This window comes from Colletotrichum graminicola, assembly GCF_000149035.1.
Source record: "Colletotrichum graminicola M1.001 genomic scaffold supercont1.3, whole genome shotgun sequence".
NCBI lineage: Eukaryota > Fungi > Ascomycota > Sordariomycetes > Glomerellales > Glomerellaceae > Colletotrichum > Colletotrichum graminicola.
Window position 1 is genome coordinate 908206 of NW_007361007.1, and position 22025 is coordinate 930230.

At 54.1% G+C, this 22025-nt stretch overlaps 7 protein-coding genes and 1 non-coding gene across 8 annotated transcripts; 3 read left to right on the plus strand and 5 right to left on the minus strand.

Moving 5' to 3' along the window:
- Positions 1–501: 501 nt before the first annotated feature.
- GLRG_01173 (uncharacterized protein) lies at positions 502–2227 on the plus strand (the record flags this gene model as incomplete). The annotated part of the gene is made up of 2 exons (XM_008091858.1): positions 502–615; positions 719–2227. 2 exons carry the CDS (start codon positions 502–504, stop codon positions 2225–2227), a joined length of 1623 nt encoding a protein of 540 aa, XP_008090049.1.
- Positions 2228–3621: 1394 nt separating this feature from the next.
- GLRG_01174 (heterokaryon incompatibility protein) lies at positions 3622–6883 on the minus strand (the record flags this gene model as incomplete). Its single annotated transcript, XM_008091859.1, has 2 exons — positions 3622–6624; positions 6734–6883. 2 exons carry the CDS (start codon positions 6881–6883, stop codon positions 3622–3624), a joined length of 3153 nt encoding a protein of 1050 aa, XP_008090050.1.
- Positions 6884–9738: 2855 nt separating this feature from the next.
- GLRG_01175 (uncharacterized protein) lies at positions 9739–10986 on the plus strand (the record flags this gene model as incomplete). The annotated part of the gene is made up of 1 exon (XM_008091860.1): positions 9739–10986. The coding sequence occupies one exon, from the start codon at positions 9739–9741 to the stop codon at positions 10984–10986; it is 1248 nt and encodes a 415-aa protein (XP_008090051.1).
- A 524-nt stretch (positions 10987–11510) lies between these two features.
- GLRG_01176 (uncharacterized protein) lies at positions 11511–11845 on the minus strand (the record flags this gene model as incomplete). Its single annotated transcript, XM_008091861.1, has 2 exons — positions 11511–11648; positions 11732–11845. The coding sequence occupies 2 exons, from the start codon at positions 11843–11845 to the stop codon at positions 11511–11513; spliced, it is 252 nt and encodes an 83-aa protein (XP_008090052.1).
- Positions 11846–12000: 155 nt separating this feature from the next.
- On the minus strand, positions 12001–13278 carry GLRG_01177 (uncharacterized protein; the record flags this gene model as incomplete). The annotated part of the gene is made up of 1 exon (XM_008091862.1): positions 12001–13278. One exon carries the CDS (start codon positions 13276–13278, stop codon positions 12001–12003), a length of 1278 nt encoding a protein of 425 aa, XP_008090053.1.
- A 630-nt stretch (positions 13279–13908) lies between these two features.
- On the plus strand, positions 13909–14214 carry GLRG_01178 (uncharacterized protein; the record flags this gene model as incomplete). Its single annotated transcript, XM_008091863.1, has 1 exon — positions 13909–14214. The coding sequence occupies one exon, from the start codon at positions 13909–13911 to the stop codon at positions 14212–14214; it is 306 nt and encodes a 101-aa protein (XP_008090054.1).
- Positions 14215–15248: 1034 nt separating this feature from the next.
- On the minus strand, positions 15249–19273 carry GLRG_01179 (uncharacterized protein; the record flags this gene model as incomplete). Its single annotated transcript, XM_008091864.1, has 4 exons — positions 15249–17168; positions 17278–18026; positions 18058–18430; positions 18605–19273. The coding sequence occupies 4 exons, from the start codon at positions 19271–19273 to the stop codon at positions 15249–15251; spliced, it is 3711 nt and encodes a 1236-aa protein (XP_008090055.1).
- An 838-nt stretch (positions 19274–20111) lies between these two features.
- GLRG_12505 lies at positions 20112–20227 on the minus strand. The gene has a single exon (XR_001139439.1). It is a non-coding gene; the product is annotated as a 5S ribosomal RNA (ribosomal RNA).
- Positions 20228–22025: the final 1798 nt, after the last annotated feature.

Genomic DNA, 22025 nt, shown 5'->3' on the forward strand with positions numbered 1-22025 from the left:
CACCATCACCGTCGCCGCATATGGCCTCCCGCTGAAGCTTCTTACTATTCCAATTTCGTTTTCATAATCTTTCGCTTTCCCTTACTGCGAAACCACGTTCCTTGACGCCATTCCTCCGACCCCGTCCTACGGTCGGTTTCTTGTCACAAAGCCATCTCCATTTCCTTTGTTTCGACCTTCAGCCCGACCCGGTCCCTAATTGTCCAGACCTTCCCACCGTCGCCTTTTGTCGACGCCTCCTAATACGCCGCCTCTACCGGTCGACTAACCACCGTGCCATCCCAACCGCGCTAGCTGGGTAGCTGACAACCCAATTGCAATTTCCCGCTCTCGCCTGCCAGTTCCGTCTTCGTTTCCTCGCTACCATCCACGCGCCGTCATTCATCACATTACATCCTCTTCGAATTATTCAACACCACATCCACTGCACCCGAACGCCTTTCCTCAGTCCACACACGATACCTCGGAGACTGCTGGTCACCCAGCTCTCCAGCCGTCGCGATGGCCGCTCTGTCTGCCGCGCCGGCGACCGCCAACACCATCACGCCTCCTAGCAGCAGTCACGGCAATGGCAACCAGAGTGCGTGGAATACTTACGCGAGGGGTGATGCGGAGGTGAGTTTGCTTCCTGCCGCTGCTGATTATCGCCATTGGCCCATGCTTGCGCTTGTATGCCATGCATGTGAGAGCACATGCTGACTGACGCCTTCTCCTGCAGAACCTGCAGAAAAAGTCTCTCGACACGACCGATCAGACGAACCGAACACCCCTGGCACAGAACGGCAACTCGGCCAACATTCTCGAATACGGCTTCGAGCCCCTGCCACCCCCAAGGAAAAAGGCATCCAATGACAACATTTCCCTGACCAAGAGCAACAGGTCCTGGGACAGGACAAACCGTCGTGACGACACATCCAAGTCTGGACTAACCCCCGCCGACGACGTGTTTGGGACCAAGAGCGGAGTGGCCGAGAAGCGATCCACCAACGAACTGGCGGGTCCCACCGACGACGACAAATGGATTCACCGGGATAAGCTTGCCAAGATTGAGAGTCAGGAGCTCCAGGCGGCCGGTATCATCTTGCCCAAGATGCGTTCGAGCAGCAAACCCCCCCGCAGGGGTCGAAGCGAGGAGAAGCTCAATGGGAGCTCCAGGAGGACCACGTCCGCCGCCCCGGACGATGAAATTCCACTCCCGAGATCGAGGAAGAGCTCCGTATCGCCTGAGTCCAGAGTGCCCGACGACAAGATGCCCGAGGAGGTGCCTAGCTGGGATCTGCGGCGGCCTGAAGAAATCGAAAGCGACGAGCCCTATTGGGTATCTGCCGCCGACAAGAAAAGCGGCTCCAAAATTCCCGTCGCCAAGGCGAGCCCGGCCCCCATCCCCGAGTTCTACCTGGAGAGGAACGCGCCTTCGGGACGGAGACGCAGCGGTGGTAGCGAACTCGAGACGATAGCCTACCCCAAACCGCGCCCGAGAAGCGGCAGCGCCAACACGCTCGGCGCCAGCTCTACCCTGCAGCCGGCGAAGCGCAGCGTGACTGATGTGTCTCCCCGGAAAGGCAGCGGCGGAACCTCGGCCACTGGCAGGAAGCCGTCAGCACAGGTCAAGGCTGGTGGGAAGAACAAGACACGCGGTGGCAAGGACTCGACGGGCAGTGCGTCCGGAAACCGATCGAGGCCTGGCGAGATCTCGCCCGGTAACAAGAGACCGGAGGGTGATCCACCATGGATGATTGGATCCTATCGCCCTGATCCACGTCTTCCTCCCGAAGAACAGCTGCTCCCTACCGTCGCCAAGCGTCTGCAACAGGAACAATGGGAAAGGGAGGGCAAGTATGGCAGCGTCTACGACAGGGAGTTCCGTCCCCTCACCGCCGACGGCCTGCTCAAACCGCCCGAAGCCGGATCAAGCACCGCGCCTGCCGATGAAGAGACGCAGGAGCAAGATGAGTGGCCCCTCAAGGGAGAAGCGCCCAAGAGCCCCACGTCGCCAAGCATCAAGCAGAGCAACTCATACTCGACCATGCCCAAGATCTCGGACAAGCCAACGACCAGTCCCTTACCGAGCCCTCGCGGTCCTACGAGCCCGATGATGTCGCCCCAGATGCCCGCCGAAACCCGGACCGTCACTCGTGTACCCGATCAGTCTTCTGCTGCTGACATGCCCATGGGCGGCGAAAAGAAGAAGAAGAGTGAAGGCTGCGGCTGCTGCATTGTCATGTGAGAGGGGCCTTTGCCCTTGGGGACTGACTGCACTCTCATGGTCCATCAGTGCCATATATTCTTGTCTACATTACTCAACATAACCCCCACCCTTTCAACCGTGAGGCGAGGCCTCCGACGACGTTACGAGTCTCTTAATTCCATTCAGAGCACAGGCCACTCTATCAGATGTATTTATCGGCCCATTTTTACCCGACTACTGCACTGTCTCCGAAGACGATTACATCGAGAGCGCACCACGGATCAAGTTTCCCTTTGTACCTTCCCGAATCACCCCTCACGACGCCTTTTCCTGGTCAGCGGATTCCCATCTGGCGTGTGTCAGTTTACGAGGGGAAGACTATGGCAACGCGCCGGGCAATGAGGGATCTTGCAAGTTGTTTTACCAAAGAAGCGGAGAGCGTTATTCGAATATCCCAACTGACGGGTTGCCCGTACGGCAGAGCCGTGATTCGCAAACCCGATACAAGGCAGGAGCAGGCCTATCAGACCCCTTGTCTTGTTTCGATTATGAAAATGTATAATCGTAGCGATACTTAAAAAAACTGTCTTGAACACATACACAAACTCGCCTGTTTCCTTTTTTTCTCTTTTCTGTTCTTTTGCCAATGATTTCCTGCAAGCAAGAGGAGGAAGGTTCTATACCGCCTGGCGTTTTCTTCTGGGACTTATATCCATGCCTGGCGTTGGTTTGCCCTTTATTTTCTCCCTTCTTTATTTTCTTTTACCTCCCACGCAGTCTCTTGATTCAAAAACTTGCAGGTGTTTATGGGCGTTTCCTGCCTTGTTTCTTACATTCCGGGCTGAACCCAGGCGCAGGAAGTCTTTTCTGTGTTATGCTTTTTTGGCGAAGGACGTCTTGGAGGTGAATAGAAGGTGCTCAAGATGAAGAGGGAGGATGAACTGCACGAGTGCCATAAGGAGGAAGGGAGCAGGCAGGCGGCGAGGAGAGGAACGAAAACCGAGGAGAGAGAAGACAGGCCTCGGGGGGGAGGGGGGGGGGGGTAAAGCCACCGGCGCGGGTTATATATAATTGATACCCATCCGCATTCCGCGCGGCGGCCGCGCCTCTTTGTAAAGGGGGTTGAGGGCAAGGGAGGGGAGATGGCAGAGGTTTAGAATTAAAAGAACGTCAAAGTCCATTTTTTGCTGGCCCTAACCGCCGGTGAGGTTATTGAGTGGTTGTTGAAGAGCGACAAGCATTATCGTCGTTTCGGTGATACGATGCCTACCATGGATATTGTGGTGTTTCACCGCGAGTTATCGATCAGATGTGAGTGATGATTGAGCGCGCTTGTTCTATTCCTCGGGCACTTCTTCTGCCTCGTACAGCATATACTACTTACTACTGTCCAGCTTCCACCAAACTCGGATGGGTTGCGGACGGACCCAAAATCAACCAAGCATAATCTCCTTCAGCTTGAGGCCACGGAACGCCTCCTTGAAGACCTTGCCTACGCCGACCCTCTCCCACCGCTCGTCCTTCCTCTCGATGAGCAGCACGTAAAACAGGTCCCACTCGCTCTGGTCCCGCTCCTTGGGCACGTAGTACGTCCACTCGCGGCACTCGGCCGCGGTGAAGCTCTTGGCCTCGGACACGGCGATGAACTCCTGCCGCGCCGGCTTCCCGTCCGCCCACGCGGCGTCCAGCACGATCGAGCCGCACCAGTCGCCGCCCTCGTCCGCGATGTGGTGTCGCACCTGGCCAGCCCCGAGGGCGGTGCTGGCCGCCGCCGCCGCCGCTCCCCCTCTCTGTGGCTGCTGCTGCTGCTGCTGCTGCTCGGCGCCGCCACTATCGTGGATGTACAGCCACGCGTGCCACGTGCGGAACTGCAGGATCGGCAGCAGCGGGTGCTCGGCGGTCTCGGGCCGCGCGTCGAAGGGCGCCTTGACGACGCGGTAGGGGTAGTCGCGCAGGGTGATGCTGAAGTCGTCATCGTTGTCGCGGCCGCCGTCGAAGAACATGTCGAAGAATTCGGCGTTGTGCCTCGGGTACTCCACGACCACTGGCGGAGGCGGGGTGACGCTGACGGGTCGGTTCTGGGTCATGTGATGGTGGTGGTGGCGGCGCCCGTCCACCGCTTCCTCGTAGTAGTTTTCCTCGTAGTAGCCGGAGCGCCTGCGAGTCGGGCTCCTGGTTCGCAGGTATTCGCGCCGAGGGGATGTGTGTCCCTCGTGCCGCCCCGGAGCCCGACTGGGGCGAGGTGGTGGTGGTGGCGGCGGTCGTCGTGAATGATAATACGGGTCTCTGGGTTCTTTCGATGCTTGGAATGGTCCGCCCCCGCTCATTCTGGAGGGTCTTCTCATATCGTGGCCTCGGGCTTTCGTATCCCGAGAGTTTTCTCGATAAGAGATGAGCCTATCGTTTTCATCGTCGTCGGAGTCATCGTGGCGCTCTACGTAGTTGTTGTCGCGACCCTCGACGCTCCTCTGAACAGACTCCGAGGGGCTAGCGTATGGGTCTGGCCGAGTGATAATGACTGCATCATCCGGATCGTACGGCGCAACGCTGCCGTCCTCGTCCTCGTTGTGATGCCTCCCGCGCTGCTCACACCTCGCGGCCCGTCTCTGCGTGTACCCCCTCCACTTCTTCTCCTTGCTCCGGTCTTCCCGAGACTTTCTAGAGTCCCACAGTGGCCGGAGGTCGCCGTGGCCATCTCGGACCCACCACTCGATCCACGTGCGGGTGTCGAGCCAGTCCGAGACGTTGTCCAGGATGCCGGACACCAGGTCTTCCTTGTACTGGACCTCGCCCACCCAGCCGGTCCACGACCAGCTCGGGAAATCCGGGATCGAGGCGTTTCCGGGCGTCTCCTCCGCGACTCTCCTCCTGCCGGACTTGATGGGCTCCCAGAGGAGGGCCAGGTCGAAGTGGGAGCTCGGCAGCCCGTGGATGAAGGGCGCGCGCATCCGCTCCTCCATGAGGTTCGCCATGCCGCTGAAGGCCGCCTGGATATCCTTGTCGTGCGTCAGCTTCCTCTCGGTGTACAGCTCCACGCACTTCATGTAGACCCAAATGGAGCGGTTGTCGAGCTGCCGGAACATCTGCAAGGGGGCGTCCACCAGGTCGAGCGACCAGCCGGCGCCCCTCTGGTCCCCAAAGATGTCCTCCGACATGCCCGTCGACCGGCACTGGAAGTAGACCCTCCCGTTGGTGAAGATCAGGCACCGCCGCGAGAGCAGCCTCTCCTGGAACGTCCACGCCCGCTCGTTCCACTCCGAGGCGCGGATGTACATCTCGGGCGGCCTCGTCACCATCAGCTCCAGCCGCGGGCCGACGAGGCCCTTGACCTGCTGCGTGTTGCGGGTCGCCGGCCGCATCGCGCAGAGGCCCCTCCCGGCGTCGCCGTCGGCGGCGCAGATCGTGAGCGCCGCGTTGCCGTAGATGAGGTCCATGTTGTACGCGTTGAGCTTCCACGACCGCGCGCTGTTCTGGACGATGCAGAGCCGGTCGACCCAGATGTACCTGAACCCGAGCCTGCGCGCCAGGTCGATGGCGTCCTGGATCGCCCTCGGCAGCTTCTGGAGCACCTCCTCGAGGCCCCCGTGGGTGCGGTGGAGCATGACGTTCTCCGTCCGGGTCGTGTAGGCCCCGGGGTCGGCGCCCCAGACGTAGCTCAGCGCGACGTACGGCTCGGGCTTGACCTGATCCAGGGCGGCCTCGCGGTACGGCGGCTGCCTACGTCCCCGGGGGCCGGGCAGAGACTGGCAGGGCAGCTGCGTCAGCTGCATGTTCTGCACGTCGATGACGCCGAAGTACGAGTGCGAGATCATCTCGATGAACCGCTCGGCGCGGCCGTCGTCTATCTGGCAGCAGGGCCCCTTGTGGTTCTTCCTGCAGAGGTCCAGCCACGACTGGATCAGGGCCTGGTTCTCGATGTTCTCCGAGATGGCGCGGCCGAGAAACAGGGAGTCCTTGACCCACACGCGGTCGGCGTCCGACGTGGTCCTCAAGAACGTGTCCGGGGCGACGTACACCAGGTACGCGTCCGATAGCCGCGGGTGGTTCCACCGGATGTGCATGCGCCGCGTGACGCCCCTCACGAGGTTCTTCGGGGACCGGCCGGGGCTCCCCGTCGAGGCCGCCTCGCGCCCGTCGATCTCCCAGCTGACGAAGCACGTCGCCCTCTGCAGCTGGGCCCCCGCGCCTTCGTCGGGGGCTTGGTTGGCCGGCGGGCTCTGCGTGCCCGCCTTGTGCACCGATCTCACGATGAGCGCGCAGAGGGCGCAGGTCGCCGAGCGGGCTTCCATCCCTTGAAGGCTGCCCAGCCGTCGGGCGGTGGTGGACGAGTGCAACATACGTCCCGATGACGGAACCCCGGAGGCCCGGGGTGGGCCGGGCTGCACCTTGAAGCTCTGAACTCCCAGTTTGAGACTCTGGCAGACCGGGCACAAGTCCTGCAAGCACCTCCCTCCATCAGTCTGCCAGCCCAACGAGAAGATCAGGGGGTCAGGGGGGGGGGCGCCTTCTACCGCGCCGCATAATCGCGGGCCCTCGCTCGCTCACCTTGATCTCGCGCCGTCTCTGTTCGCTGCTGCCCGAGTCCGACAGCGGGCGGGGTCTCACCGCGGGCCGGTCTGGTGTTTCCGCCACGTCGGACATGACGGACGTGATGGACAACGGGCGGGTTCGGTGGCTGATCTCGGCGACAGACATGATCGGATGTCAGCGGATGTCCGAGGGAAGAATGAAATGGCTGGGGTTGCTGACCACAGGGGTTGAAAGCTGCGGATGAGTCCAAAGTCCCTTTTTGTCAGCATGCATCTCGTTGTATGCTTCTGGTGTCAGCACTAACCTCGTTTGTACATCTCCATCGCCCTGTCTAATCTCGCCACCCACGAAGCATCATGATAGGACAGCTGGGCCAAGATGATCCAGCGTCAACTCCTTGAGGATGTTTTTTCACTGAGCAATTTCTCATCGTAAGTACTTGGAGGACAGGCAAGATACAATGAAGCGCCAGATGAAGCAACAGCGCCGCTGGGCGTCACATCGCCCTGAGTGCCGGTGAGCAGAGACGCACCCTCCTGCAGTCATTCAACGAGACGGAGAGACCGCATAACGGATGGACGGCCCCCGGATGACGACGTCTCTGAGGTGTCGACTACTGAGGACCGAGATATTCTCGCGCCTTGGCGGCCTCAGAAGGTCCGCAAGATCGCCCATAGATACCTTGGGCGCGGAAACCAGCACGTTGTCTTGCGCACATACTATAGTCAGGACGGCAACGGTAAGATGGTAGCCATTATTTGAGGGTGATGGGGACGGCGACGTGTCCGCCGGCTCAGACAACCCGCATCCGGCAGAACTTTTGCCGAGACTCGACAAGAATAACCTCTGATCGAGTGAGCCCTATCGTCGACCAGATTCAGAAGATTGTCACGTGTGGCACCGGTCCGCTCTTCTTCTTCGACAAAAAGGCGCTTGAGGAAAGGCCTTTGCCAAGTCCCCTACCTCCACGGCTACGGAACCCTCGTGCGCCGTTCCGCTATCGAGCCTGAAAACATAACGGGGATGAAGGTCCGCGAGGAACTCGGGCGCGACGTCGATTGTTGGTCGAATGGAGGAATCGGTCACATTCACAAAACCCCCAAGTGAACAGCAGGCCCAGGTGTGGTATCTGCCCAGCCATGTTTGGCGCTGCGAACGTGGTTAAAGCAGTCGTTACATGACCTCGCAATGTTGTTAGAAAGCCACCTTGAGCTGTTATCTTCTATTGACGATGAGTACAGTAGGACAAGGTAGTTCGTCATCTGCTATAACTGCGTAAGGGTAAGAAGCTCCGGCTTCGGTCTGGCTGTTCCATCTAATTTCAGAGCTCATGAACACTCGGCAACACATGTCCTGTCCATTTCTGTATTCTTGATCGACATGCTGCATTGCAATACTTCCGTTGGGAGGTAACGTTGACGTGCCTTCTGTGGCATGCAGAGATAGGGCCATGCAGCGTTGTGTCAATACTATCTTAGTCTAGGTAGGGCACGCCATACCATCGCGGCCTTTCACTTGCAAGCCATTGATGATAGAAATGCAGGCTGCATAGCTTATATGATTCGTGTTTGAGTTGCTCTTCCTACGCTTTTGAATCGGCTTGTGTGTCGGGACGACCAGAGAAATGCCATGCGCACCCGGCGAAGATGCTGGGGCAAACGTCCTGGTGAACCCCATGCGCCACGAAAGCCGTAGACTCGGGCGCTCGACTAGCCTGGCCGAAACTCTAGAACTGCGCGATCACCTGAAAACCTTCCTAATGGTGCCCCCGTTGAGACATCAGACGCTTTCTCTAGGCTCTTGTTTGTTTTCAGTGTCTGAGTGAGACTTTGACATGCCATGATTGTCAGGGTCCGTCCCTGCCTAGTCTAGGCTCCGGAGCTGAAGCGGGGGGCATTCCAGCATTTCCATCCTCACTGTCGGTCACTTCACGTTGTCAGCAGCGTTTTCTAACCAATCAGAGTACAATTGTTTGGGACTTTTCTAATGTCTTAGATCAGGGTTTGGTGGCTGGCTGAAGCGGGGGCACTTAAACGTTTCCATTCAGTCACCTCACGTTGTCGATAACTTGGTCAACCCAATCAGAGTCCGGATGTTTGAATTTGCTTTCAGCTTATTAGGCACGGAATGGGCTGCTCCGGAGATGTACCCTGTTCCGTCGCCATGTGGGCTGAGGGGTTCTGGGAGACGGAGTTGATTATCCATGATGGAAACCTCTTCATGTCGGAGATGTACTATGGTTATTGGGGGGCGGCCGATAGATGAGAAGCCAGATGCCAACATAGTATTAGAGAGTTGACGATGTGAAGACATGAGAACTGTTTACACCCTATATTTATGCTACATACAGGCGGGGTACATAAACGCGTTGAACGACAACTAAGCATGGTTGTGGTTGTGGAGAGAGACGGAAGCGGGCCGACGCGTACCCGTTGGGGTGCCAACTTCATTTGCCCCCAGAAGCTGGATTCCATGCGAGACAAGTATGTATTTCCTTTCCATGTGTACTTATTAATCGTCTTGGCCGCTTTCGGCGCTTATTGGAGTGTGAAATATGAATTGCTCCTCAATAGCTGCTAGTGTGGGAGAGTTATGCAGTACCTGCGTGAGTCAATACGTGCCAAGTACGGAGGTCTGGACTCGTATAGACAGCTGAGAGAAGCATACATACCACACTGCTGCCGAGTTACCTCTTTTACTAAAACTTCAAGTTCGACGGGGTCTGTTTAGTTAATCTAGTCCCACCCCTATCGCACCATGGCGGTCTCCATGTCTTATAGGATTTCAGCTTTTTAATTAGCACCCTCACCTTGCGTTGAATTTTGCGGTTGCGGCAAACTGTCTTATGCCAGCTCTAGAAGACGACACTGCTGCCAAACCAAAGGGGTTTTTGATGGCACCGGGGGAAAAGTATTTAAAGAGCTACGTTTAGCTCCATCCCGTCACCTTGATGCATATCCTTAACCACTTCAACTTTGACTCTCAATTCTAGACATTACTTCCTACAAAAAGTCACCAAAATGGGCAATCCCGTTGACCAAAGCACTTCTACAGAAACCCCGATGTCTTTTGGGTTTTCTCAGACTGTTCTCCAGTCAGATGTCCAACAGGAAACTGCTGGGTCCGGCGGCCTGGATGCGCAAGTACCGATGGGAGCTCAACCAGAGGCGCCGCTGGGTATTCTGAAGAAGCTCGAACACCACTCGTTCTCCGGGTTTGGCTTCAACACCATCTTCCGGCCACACAGCAACAAGACCCCGACTGGCTCCAACAAGTCTGGGGAGCAGAGCGACAACATTTTGCAACTCAATCTCACTAGAGAAGTCATGAAATTCGACTTCAGGCTCGGAGATGTCCCCAACCGCGGCTTGTTTGGGCAGCCCGACATCAACCTCAACGGATTACCCTACACCCAGAAGATCTTCGACGTGATGGAACCTGAAATCGAAACGCCGCTCATCCACTTCGAGAACGGCATGTGGCTGCACGTTCCTGAGACCACCGCGCCCGCCCTGCCCGCTTCTCTTGCCCGAATGGCTTCCATTCCTCACGGCACAACCATCAACGCACAGTCTTTCTCGGCGCCTGTTACCGTTGAGGGCGCCCCCGACATCAAGCCTATCTCAATCACGCCGTTTGTGATTGAAACAGGAAAATTGGTCTCATTCACCAGCCAAAAAGCAGACGAGAAGAACGTCTTCCGTCTTCCTCAAGACCTTGCCCCCTTCACCAAGGCTGAAACCGTTACCCAAGAGATGATCACCAACCCCAACGTCGTCTTGATAAACGCCAACAAGGGCAAGGAGATTATAAAGCACACCACTTACACTATCTCGACGTCCCCACCTCAGTCGAAGCTTGGAGGGGGCACCAGCAATATCGGTTTCCTGCAAGGCAATGGCTCCCAAGGCGACGGCACCCCGGCCACGGATAACACACCCAGGGCCAACGCGAACGCTGTGAAAGTCACGGCCACCTACTGGATCTCGACGGTACGCACGAAGCTCCAACTCAAGCGGTTCACGCCCAGCATGGAAGAGCCGACGAGGACGTTCTCCCCGATCGCCTTCCGCCCGAATGACGCAGTCCCTGTCTTCACTGTTGACTTCAAGATTCCGTCGGCCAAGGAGGTCACGGTCGAGTACACTCAAATTCAGTATTCCCAGATGGTATTCCTTGACTTTGCTACTCTCCGCTGGCCTCACGCTACTGTCGGCACACTCGCCCCCACCGATCTGAAGCTGAAGCACTCTATCCTGCGCCAGTAGGTCTAAGCATGTGGCTGCGAGTCAAACCCGCCAGAGCGAATTTGCATCATGAAATTACGAAAAGGCGAGCCATAATGCCGTAATAGCTTAAGGTCTCCATTCCGTGAAAGATAGCTTGTTTGCTGGCGAGTTACGATTAGTGGTGTGTTCTCTACGATTCTTTCACACGGATCAGAGGCTAGGCAGACTTTTTAGATTATCTTAATGAAAAAGAAGTAAAAGTGATTAAAATATTCTTTATCGGATTACTGAAGCAAGGATGCAAGCTTTCTCAATTAGAAGAGTTGTCATTTCAGAGTCGGTACCTGATGGATATCATGCAGGACGCTCGGCGCGGTTGTTGAGTCTCGGACATGCCGTACAAGGGTGTATTCTATTCACAAAACCCGTGTTATTACCAGATATTGTTTTATGAAGTCGGCATAACCGGTCCTACTCTGACTTCCCACTTTTGACCTTCGAATCCTACTGTGTTACTGATCATCAAGATACGTAGCGTCGCCTCCGAGACTGTATGAAGCTCATCAAGCAGGCCCATAACCGTCTTCTTCATCCTCTTCCATAACCTTCGTTCGGAAATCCACCAATGCGTCGTAGCACTCCTGTCGCCGGAACCTAGCCAGGTCTGGCCACCCATGCTCCCGGTAGATGTTGCGAGCGTCCTATAGTTATCAAAAATACCGGTTAGTCCGACATACCATCAGAGCACATACAAGACACCAAAACTAAAACGAAAGTCACATACCTCGATTCCGGGGTCTGCCAATTCATATTCCTCTTCCTCCCCCATCCGGATCGCACCCCAGATTTCGGGATAATACTCTGCAACCTCTGTATCAGGGCGAGGCAAAGGCACCATGTCAAGGGAATACAGGCTATTAAGAAGCGCGTCAAAGAACGGTCCAGCAGGTCGCGGAGGCTCCACAGCCAGGGCTCATCGTCCGGGGCATCCTGTACCTGCTTATTGTCAGCGTCGTAGATGATGACGGTGCCGGTGTTGGTATCGACGATCCATCACTCGCCGCTATCACTGCCCTCGCTGCCACCGCCCGCTATGGGAACCAGACCTTCAGGCATCTTCTCAGGGAAAGGGAAGAGACAGTGGGCGCAGAGGCGCTCAGGTGTGGCCTTGTCTTCGGTGAGGTCGTCGTTCAACTCGGGGTTGTCCTCAAGATAGCGCTGCGGCTCGCCGCGACCTATGACAGGCCAGCGGTTATCATCATGCGTCTCGTCGACATCAAGATACGGGAGATGCCGTAATAGGTCGATTATGCGGTCGTTGAAGCCCAGGAGGCGTGTCTTGTCGGCTGGAAGGAAGCTATCATCACCCCACCACCCGCCTGGCGGGTATTGGATGAGCGATGCCGGAAAGAAGGCCATCTGGGCCAGTGTCTCATAGTACTTGGTCAGACCAGCAACAATAACGTCCCGGTCATAGCCATCGGGATAATTCACAGGATCCCTTCTCCCCGGTGGTGGCGGTGGTGGTGGTCGGGATATGTGACGGGTTGCCTCTGCCTTTCGTTTTCTCGACTCGCGTTCATGTCTATCTTTCAACAATGCTTCCAAGTCTTTCCGGCATTTCTCGCGGTCAAAGGCTGGTCCGGGTCCGGAGCCGTGCTGCCATCCTGCCAGCATGTAAGTCTGATACATGGAAGAGGCAAGATCTCGGCGATCGGGAGTGGAGAAGTCAGGCTCGATGCCATCGACCAGGCCGGGTATAGGGTAGTAGTCCTTGCCGAGCATCGCGGCAACCTCGTTGAAGAAATCAACAGGGGTATAGGACGGTGCCTTTTTCCACTCAGTCTCGAACTCGTCTGCCAATGTCTCACCGCGTGGTGGCCCCGTGTACTTGGTGATACGGCCAGTTCGACAGTCGACAAGCCACCACTGGGGGCCATAATGCGTGTACGCGCCGGCAGGGTATGTCAAGCTGACCGTATCTGAAGGTAGGCGGGCGAGCTCGAACAAGCCCCCCAGATTCCCGACTACCAGCGAGCCACATTCCTTCAGGTAACGCATGGGCTTGGTTCTCGGGAAGATGGGCCACTGCCCCGTATAGGGGCCTGTGCCGACAGGCCGCACGTAGGGAATGTGGCGTAGAAGGTCCACAGCGGTATTGGACCGGCCTAATGCGGTTCGTAGGCCATCCACGTCCAGCTCAGTATCGCTCCATCCCTCGGGCGGGGGATGCTGGATGTCGTCAGGTGACAGGTAAGGCGTTGTGGCCAACTTGGTGAAGAAATGCGCGAGGCCTTGGGCCACCCCACGATGGAAAGATGAATTCTCCATGAGGCGAGTTGAGATGTTCTTGCTATTCCCAAGGTTTCAGGGACCTAAAATAACTTGGCAAATCGGACCCTAAAACCTACCCAAAGTCGATGCGGCGGGCGGCGGGGTACAGCAGTCTATGGCAGACAAACAACTATATGGAGGCTGTCGACAATGAGTACAGGTAAAATGATCTTAATAGCAAGGTGATTACAAAGTGAAGACGAGGGGTCATGGTAGGGGTCATCGGGGCTTTATATGGAAGAAGCTAACATGTCTTGGCATGCATGCATGATGCACCACCCCTGGCACGGGCGTTGTGTTAGTATCCCAGACCTTCCGTTGCAACGGTGGATGACGAATAGTCGGGTATATTGGGTTAACTCGCCACGAAGAAGAGAAAAAGCTGTTGCGGAGGCATGCAAGCCGCGAAGCCGTATAAGTGGTGGAGGTTTAGGGAAGGCCACGTAACTTCGGATCCTCCGGTTATCCGGCTTTCGGCGATGGCATTGCAACACGTTGATCAAGTCCGGGGCTCAGCAGGAGAATAAGATGGACCACAACGCCAATCTTCCTGATTTCTTGTGTAGAAAGCAACATAAAGCAACTACCTCTGAAAACAATATTTCCGGTCATCAACTGAATTCGTACATGGTCCAACTTGCTAGATCACCACACATCATTTTGTTTACGGCGGCGGGGCCGGGCGCAGGCGTGATAAGCGCCACCGCTTCGGCCGCCACCTCCGTCGCCGACGCGCTAGCGACGGCGATCCACTCCGTCACGCGCGGATTCTTGGTGCCGAATGCGGTTTCCAACTATTACCATACAGGCGCCCCCCGCGACTACCACGGCGACGGCGCCGAAACCTTCGCAGGCGCAGGCGGGAATTCCGACAAGCTGCGATACGTTCGCCCAGGCCCTATCCGGCGCCTCGTGCTGGCAGCTCGCTACTGATGCCGGCATTACCTTGGAGCAGTTCTTTAGCTGGAACCCTGTTGTTGGGTCCGAGGGTGAGAGCTGTGGGACGCAGATCTGGCCTGGAGACTATTACTGTGTTGGAGTTGGTGGGTCAAGTGATCTACATGACAGCTTTCATACTTGATTCCATACAGCGAGAGAAGAGGTTTTTCTTTCGCTTTTTAACACAGGGGTTATGCTCATGTTCCGGCTTATCCTGACCTTTTTTATAAGTAGATTTTTCGAGTGAGGTTGGTGCCATAATTTCTATCCCTATACATATCTTATAAATTCGTGCATTACTGTTGCCTTTATGCAAAGGTGTTGTAATACAGGCAAAGAAGAGCCATAGGGATGACGTCAGTACAGGGATGACAGGGACGTCAGCTTTTACGGCATCAAATGACAACTCCAAGAACTTGGAAGCGAATCACGTCCCTGTCATGCCGTTATAGTCAGTGCTTGCTGCTCCTCTGTTAGTGACGCAGGCGCCTGGATCATGAATGAAGACTACAAACACTTCACACTACAGACGCTTCCGGAACAAGACCCGTCTACAACCTGTTACGTGGGAATATTAGGTAGCGAGGCTCGGGCACTTAAGACGATAGTGGAGCCAAGCGAACAGCAAGTAGCTCTCGGAAAGTACTTTAATGGTCGTGTATATATGATTGAGGTGAGGACTAGGGCGTCCCCTTATAGGTGTCTTAGAACCAGGTTATTATGTGAAGGTTTCAAACAACGCCCACTAAAATCAAAAGAACCCCAACAAATGTAAACGTTTCCCAGCAAGAAGTATATTGATAGAAAACGCCGTCCCTCCATACTTTGAAGGTGCAGATGTCGCACCATACAAATGGCGTATCATGAGATGCCGAGTCTGCCTCAATAGTCGCTTCATGATGACCTGATGATAGGCCTTTCCCCCTTTGACAAGCAACTAGAAGCCGGTCAGTTCCGGAGTGGTCACGTTGTCTAGCCCACCAGAGCGGTGTCTTGCCGAAAGAGTCCCGACTATCAGTCATGATAGATTATCTCGACAACAAGAACTTGGCAATGCTTGTATGGCCTTCTCTAGAGGCCACTGAAAGAGGGGTTATGTTGTAATAGTCCACTACAGTAGCATCAGCCCCTTTGTCGAGAAGCAGCTTGACAACTTCGAGGTGGCCGTTGCTTGATGCCCAAACGAGCGGCGTCCATCCATTGTGATCCAGAACAGTGACGTCGGCTCCCTTGTCGAGAAGCAGCTTGACGACTTCGAGGTGGCCGTTGCTTGATGCCCAAATGAGCGGCGTCCATCCATTGTGATCCGGAACAGTGACATCAGCCCCCTTGTCGAGAAGCAGCTTGACCACCTCAATATAACCATTCTGTGATGCTATATGTATTGACGTCTGCCCATCTTTGTTTGCGACACTAGCATCAGCCCCATTATTAAGAAGCAGCTTGACCACCTCGATATGTCCATTCTGTGATGCCATGTATATTGGCGTCTGCCCGTCTTTGTTGGCGACACTGGCATTGGCGCCGTTCTCGATAAGGATGTGGACGATATCTGTGTGGCCTCCCTGTGAAGCTGCTTGAAGAGCGTTCCCATACCGGCTGCCGTCCTGGGCGTTAACGTCTGCTCCCTTGTTGATGAGGATGTGGACGATGTCTGCATGGCCTCCCTGTGAAGCGGCTTGCAGAGCGTTCCCATACCAGCTGCCGCCCTGGGCGTTAACGTCTGCTCCCTTGTCAATGAGGATGTGGACGATGTCTGTGTGGCCTCCTTGTGAAGCGGCTTGCAGAGCGTTGCCGTACCTCCCGCCCTGAGCGTTGATGTCTGCTCCCTTGTCAATGAGGATGTGTACAATGTCTGTGCGGCCTTCTGCTGAAGCGGCTCGAAGAGCGTCCCTATACCAGCTGCCGCCCTGGGCGTTCACCTCCGCTCCCTTGTTGATGAGGATGTGGACGATGTCTGTGTGGCCTCTCTGCGAAGCGGCTTGTAGAGCGTTGCCATACCTGCCGCCCTGGGCGTTGACGTCTGCTCCCTTGTTGATAAGGATGTGGACAATGTCTGTGTGGCCTTCTGCTGAAGCGGCTTGCAGAGCGTTGCCGTACCTCCCGCCCTGAGCGTTGACGTCCGCCCCATTCTTTAATACTTCTTCAACTGCGCACACAATTCCTCCATATGATACATAGTACAGTAAGGGAGTCTTTTCTCTCAGAAAACTTTTTGGCTCTTTTTCCGATGGTCTGTCTGGGCTGTAAAGTCGGTAGCAAGTTTTAGGGGAGTCTTTGTGTAGGCAAAACTCTTTGATGAGATGGTGTATTTTGCTGCCCTCAGTTTGGATGGCATGATTCATCCAGTAACGGGCAGCGTACTGCGCGAACGGATATGATTGCCTAATGTTGGAGAGAGATAGGCTGTGATTTAACTCTAGCAGGTATACCAGGCATATTTCTACGATAGAGGCTCTGGCTAGTGGCTCTCTAAAGCTTTCCGAGACATTTGTCTCTAGACGGTCGGATATCAGGTACTCCTTGACAGAGAAATGCGCGAGCTGCATCTCTTTGACTTTCTTTCCTCCGTCTTTACCGCCTCGAGAGACAATGGCTACTAAACTTGGACAGTAGAGGGATATTTCGCTTGGTTCTGGCATTCTGTTCTTTGCATCAAACCTTGGCTTGCTCTCAGTGGCTACGGCAATTAAATCGACGGCTTCTTCGATTCGGAGTGGTCGTTCGGAAAAAGCAAGAAACTGTAGGATCCGCTTCGCATTCTGCTCGTGTTCGGGCGGTATCTTACTTAGGACTCGGGCGTATGTCTCATCTAGCGTTCTTGGTAACGATTGCAGCGTTTTGCGAAGACTAAGAGGATCGGGGCATTTTTCGAGCGCCTCGAGTTGACATGAGACCCAGCGAAACCTGTTCAATTTAGCAATAGAAATCAAGACAGCTATCATATACTTACATTCCGTCAGCTTTCTCCATCAGATGGCTTTCGATCTCATTGAGTATATCTTTTCGTGTTCGCCACCTGCTAAATCCTTCGTGCTGTCTAACTGTTTCACGAACATATACACGTATGTCTTTCGTGACAAGGTCGCTCTGGAGAAGGATCTGATCGTTTACAAATTTCTCCAATTCGGTTTTGATATCGTGATCAGGGCGACTCGTGAGAAGAAGGTGAACGTTGGCTTGTGATGAGTTGAGAATGCTTTGGACCCAACACAGCAAACCTTCGTTCTTTGGGGCAGTTCTCGTCTGGCATTCGTCAAGTGCATCCAGTACGATCCATACTTCGCCAATCTTCTGAACCATTGACTCGAAGGTCGATATGAGCACGTCAATACTGGGCTGCCGTGAGTGGCCCTTGTAAGTAGAACAAAGTGTATCCAGCGGCGTCTGGACATCCTCACTTTGGCTGTACAACTGAGCGATAAGCGACCGAATCGCTTTCTCGAGCGACTGCTTGCTGGTGTCAGTGAAGTCGAAGTAAAAGTAGAGGAGACTTTGAGAGCAAGATTGGGTGCGAAGGTCCTTGATAACGATCGAACTCAAGATTGTCTTTCCACAGCCTGGATTGCCATAAAGCCATAAAGAGGAGTTTGGCGTTGTTTTCCATTTCAAGTATTCTTCACTGTCTAGCAACCACTGGCCTGTGCCTTCATGGCGTTGTTGCAAGGCCTTGTTGTCGTTTGTTGATGGGTCCGGCGGCGAGAGCCATCTCATAACTTCCCGAGAATGGAGGCTTTGATGCATGTCGTTTGTTATTGAACGGATTTGAGAAACATCTTCATGAACTGCGACGTAATGTAAGTAATCTAGCTTGAACTATCGGCATACAATACTAACGCTGTTCTATGACTTCATCAATTCTCGAGGCTCTCTCTACATCATCGCTGTCGATGACTTCTAGCAACTCCTTTGCAAATGCGGCGGCTGTTGCTGCGGAATAGTTCTGCCACCGATCGTTCTTATGGGTGTCTGCATAGTCACAGATTCCTCGGATTACGAGGCATGGAAAATTATCCATCAGACCAGCTGCCTCCATCTCAAAGCAGATGCTGTTGCACCCGAGTCGCCGTGTAATGTCGTCCCGGGAAATGCCATCCTTTACAACTGAGTTGCCAGAAGCAATAACGCCATAGTGAACTACGGGATCTATAGAACGGCGTGCTCGTCGTCGTATTTCCTTCTTAGGATCGCAATGCTCACAAGCTCTCGTCTGAGTTGCTTCAAGGTATCCCTCTTGCGATGCTGTGTTCGGCCTGACAATGTCCGTACTCGCAAGCGTTCTCACGGGGGTATAGACAAGCTAGAAGAACGACCAAATCCAGGCGAGCGCCAACTGTAAATAGAGCTTGCTAACATCATGCGGGACTGTTTTTGCCGAAGAGACTGTGCTTTGCGGGTCCGGGCGTTCAACGTGTACCGAGGAAGCTTCGAACAGCCGGTCGTTTTGTGCCCCTTGGTGAACGAACGCAGCGTCATCTGACTCTTCTGCTAGTCGCGGATGGCGCTGGAGCATATCGTCCAGGATGTCGCGTACTCGAGGTCCCTTGAGTCTATGTTCGGCTTTCAGTGCTGCCAATCCTTTGAGAAGGACCTCGGGCGGAGGGGCGAGAGAACCGACCCGTTTGAACTGGCCGTCGTCTTCCAGCTTCCCTATATCGTACTGCACGACTCCCGGGCTGGTGCCAGTTGGCTGACTGACGGCAATATCACCGAGGCGGATGTCAACGTTGTCTGCTAGCCTGGGAATACCGGCGCCAATACCGACCATGAGGCCGAACCGAAGGTGCGGAAGAGAGCTGATCATGCTCCACGCGGTCGTCGCTGCGGACACGGTGCCGTACTTTCCAGCGGCCAGCGATGCGATGACAACATTGTGATCTCCGATGCGACCCCAAACGTAGCTGTTTGTGTCTTTTGGGTGCTTTCTGAAGTTTTCCGGCTTCTGGTGCCTTTCTTCAAGTGCAGCCTGTGCTGCAGTGAGCTCCTTGTCAAGTGCGGTGATCCACCCGACGGTGTACATCTGAGGGTGTTGAAGTCGCTTTAAAGCTGTCATAGCGCTTACGTAGTGCACAAAGGGAAGTCAAAGCAGCGGGAGGCTTGTTCGATAGCGACGACAATGGTGAGAGAGGCCAGGCGACTTTTTAGCCTGCTATTGTGATTTTGGAGTGTGAGGCTTTTTTAGCTGTCTGTTGCGTGTGATAGTGTAGCCGAGGCAGAGTAAGCGATTTTAGTGGCTGAGGATGAAGGGGCGCCAAGATGTCTGGCGCTGCAGACACCTCCTAATCAGGTTCCTCGACCGGCGACTCCCATAACCACTAAAGCATTGTCAGATACCATGCCTTATCAAGGCGCTATCCCATTCATTGAGTGCAAATGGACCTCAAATAACACAGAGGTGGGTGTCTGCAAATAATTACGGATAGCTATTGGACAGTTAGCCGGTGTTGCTGTAGTTTTATTGGTCTGAGATTGTGTAAGGTAGATTAACCCCGTCCACACAGCTTTATCCGCTCCTGCATCGTAGAAGATGAGACGCCAGAAGCCCATGTTGCCCAGATCCTTGATACTCTTTTTTTGTAGCACTGTCTATTCAGCCTACATGACAAGATGCTTCCAGAGTTCTATTATGGCCGTGCTAGTCTTGACATTACGAAACTATTCAACAAGCGATACAATGAAGCCACAATACGCTCGTATTATGACGACATGCTGACCACCATACATTTAGGAATCTTGCAAGATGTGATGTTTACTTTAAGAATACAGACGGGTGAAAAGGCCGAGAAGAGGGGTATGTATTGTGATCGAAAATGAGGGAGGAGCGAGTCAGGTAGATGGGATGGTATCAAGAAGAAAAAGAGAATAGCATACTAACAGTAGTAGAGTCCAAAAACATACAACACCAGGTGTTCGCTGGTCGTCACCGACCCAACTACTAATCCGGCCCTCACTGGCTTATCTATGGGAGAGCGGACGGGATCCCGAGTTTTCCAGTGGGTATGGTCGTATGTGGTAATATCTGTTCAAATTGATACCTACATAGTATTCTTTGGAAACAGACGAAACACAGGAACTGATGAGACACAATCATATGCGATTAGAATGACCACCGTCACCTATCAGCTACAGGTGGCTTGTCCATAATGAGACTGGCATACGCAGTTGTCTCCTAGTCTCACGAAGATGCATTCCTGATTCGCCCTGATATCTGATTCATGCGTGAAGTGGTTGATATGCAACCAGTGAGCGAGCTCATTTATTCCAATGTTTCGAGGACCAAATTGGACAAACAGTCAGCCATATCCTCAAGCAAGCTGTATAGTGGACTTCCGAGGAAATGCGTTGGAACGATTCCAGATTTGTCCACCTCCATGTCCTTAGTGTATACTAAAAGCTCTATTCATTACTGCACCATTAATGGCTCACAATACCTGGTTCACAACCTTAACTAACAACCTATATCAGTTACTACTTTGTTTTGTCCTTGAAAAAGCCGAACTCAAGCTCAACGCTTTGACTTAGGACTTGAAAATTGTCACCATGTCCTACAGCGCCGGAGCGGTCAACCACAAGCTCGGAGCCCTTGAGTTGCAGAAGGAGCGTTGCGTCTGTACCTCAACGACAAAGACAAACCTCTGGTTCTTAGCGCGACCACGATTGATGGAAATGAGAGACAAGAGTTAGCTTTGGACGAGATTGGTGGGATGTTTGCAGGGCTTACATATCTCAACGAGCTTGTGGATGTTACACCTGAGCTTAACCACCATCGATCCCTGACACTGCAATACTTGGATAGGGGGCCCCCAACTTCAAATCTTGTGGGCGCTCTCTTCGAAAAGACAACGTATACCCAAGTGTGGAAGAATTCGAAGCATTCTGCATCCCCGAAAGCGACGATGATGTGCGAACTCGGAAACGTCTCCACCAAGGGGATTCAACAGTTGAGATCAAACGGGCGTGGTTAGGCCCTCAAAGTCTACGGAAGGGCTTGGAACACCAACACCAGCGACTCAAGAGTATAGCCTCCAATGCATCATCAACCAACATCCGGAAATTTTCGGGAGTCTATGACAGCCCCAAAAGAATAGGAGAAATGGGTATCTTGGTATATAGAGATGTCCTCGACTCTGTTGTCCCCGATACTCTTGCCGAGGTTGTGGCTTTCGCATCCGTTTTGTATGTCATCTCGGACCTCCTGTTCCGACGCTCGGATCGCCAAAAGCGACATCCTCTCCAGTCTACAGCGCTGGGGGGATTGCATTACGAATATCGATGATCGGAAGGCTTTCGGCTTGTTTGCATTAGAGATGTGGCCCCTGAAGCATCTCCGAGCTGTATATGACGTGAAGAGCGGCGGCAGGAAAGACGACGACAAAGATTCTCACCACTCAAGGTGTAACCATCCGACTGCCGAGAAAGATGTCTCCTTACAGCCACCGGGTATTCATTCCACACAACGAGATATCGGAGAAAGTAGCTCGTGCATGAATATTCAAGAAGCGGCTCTATTCAACTCTTTTAAACTAAAGATGCTATCAGCAACGCAACCAGCGTCGATGCACGACCAGCAACCTTCAACCGAGTCTGCCCAGCTAGATTTTGAAGTTATATGCACTCTAGAGCAATCTCATGAAGAGTTTGGCTTTAGCCAATTTCTTTCTTTGTTCGGGAACCAGAGTGTCACTCCAGGAGGACCATCAAAGCACAACCACTTTCTTCCTCCAGCTCCTGGTGTTGACCCAAGAGAAATGGAGTACTACAGGTATCATCCTAATCCTCTCCGAGACCATATTCCTTCCGAAACC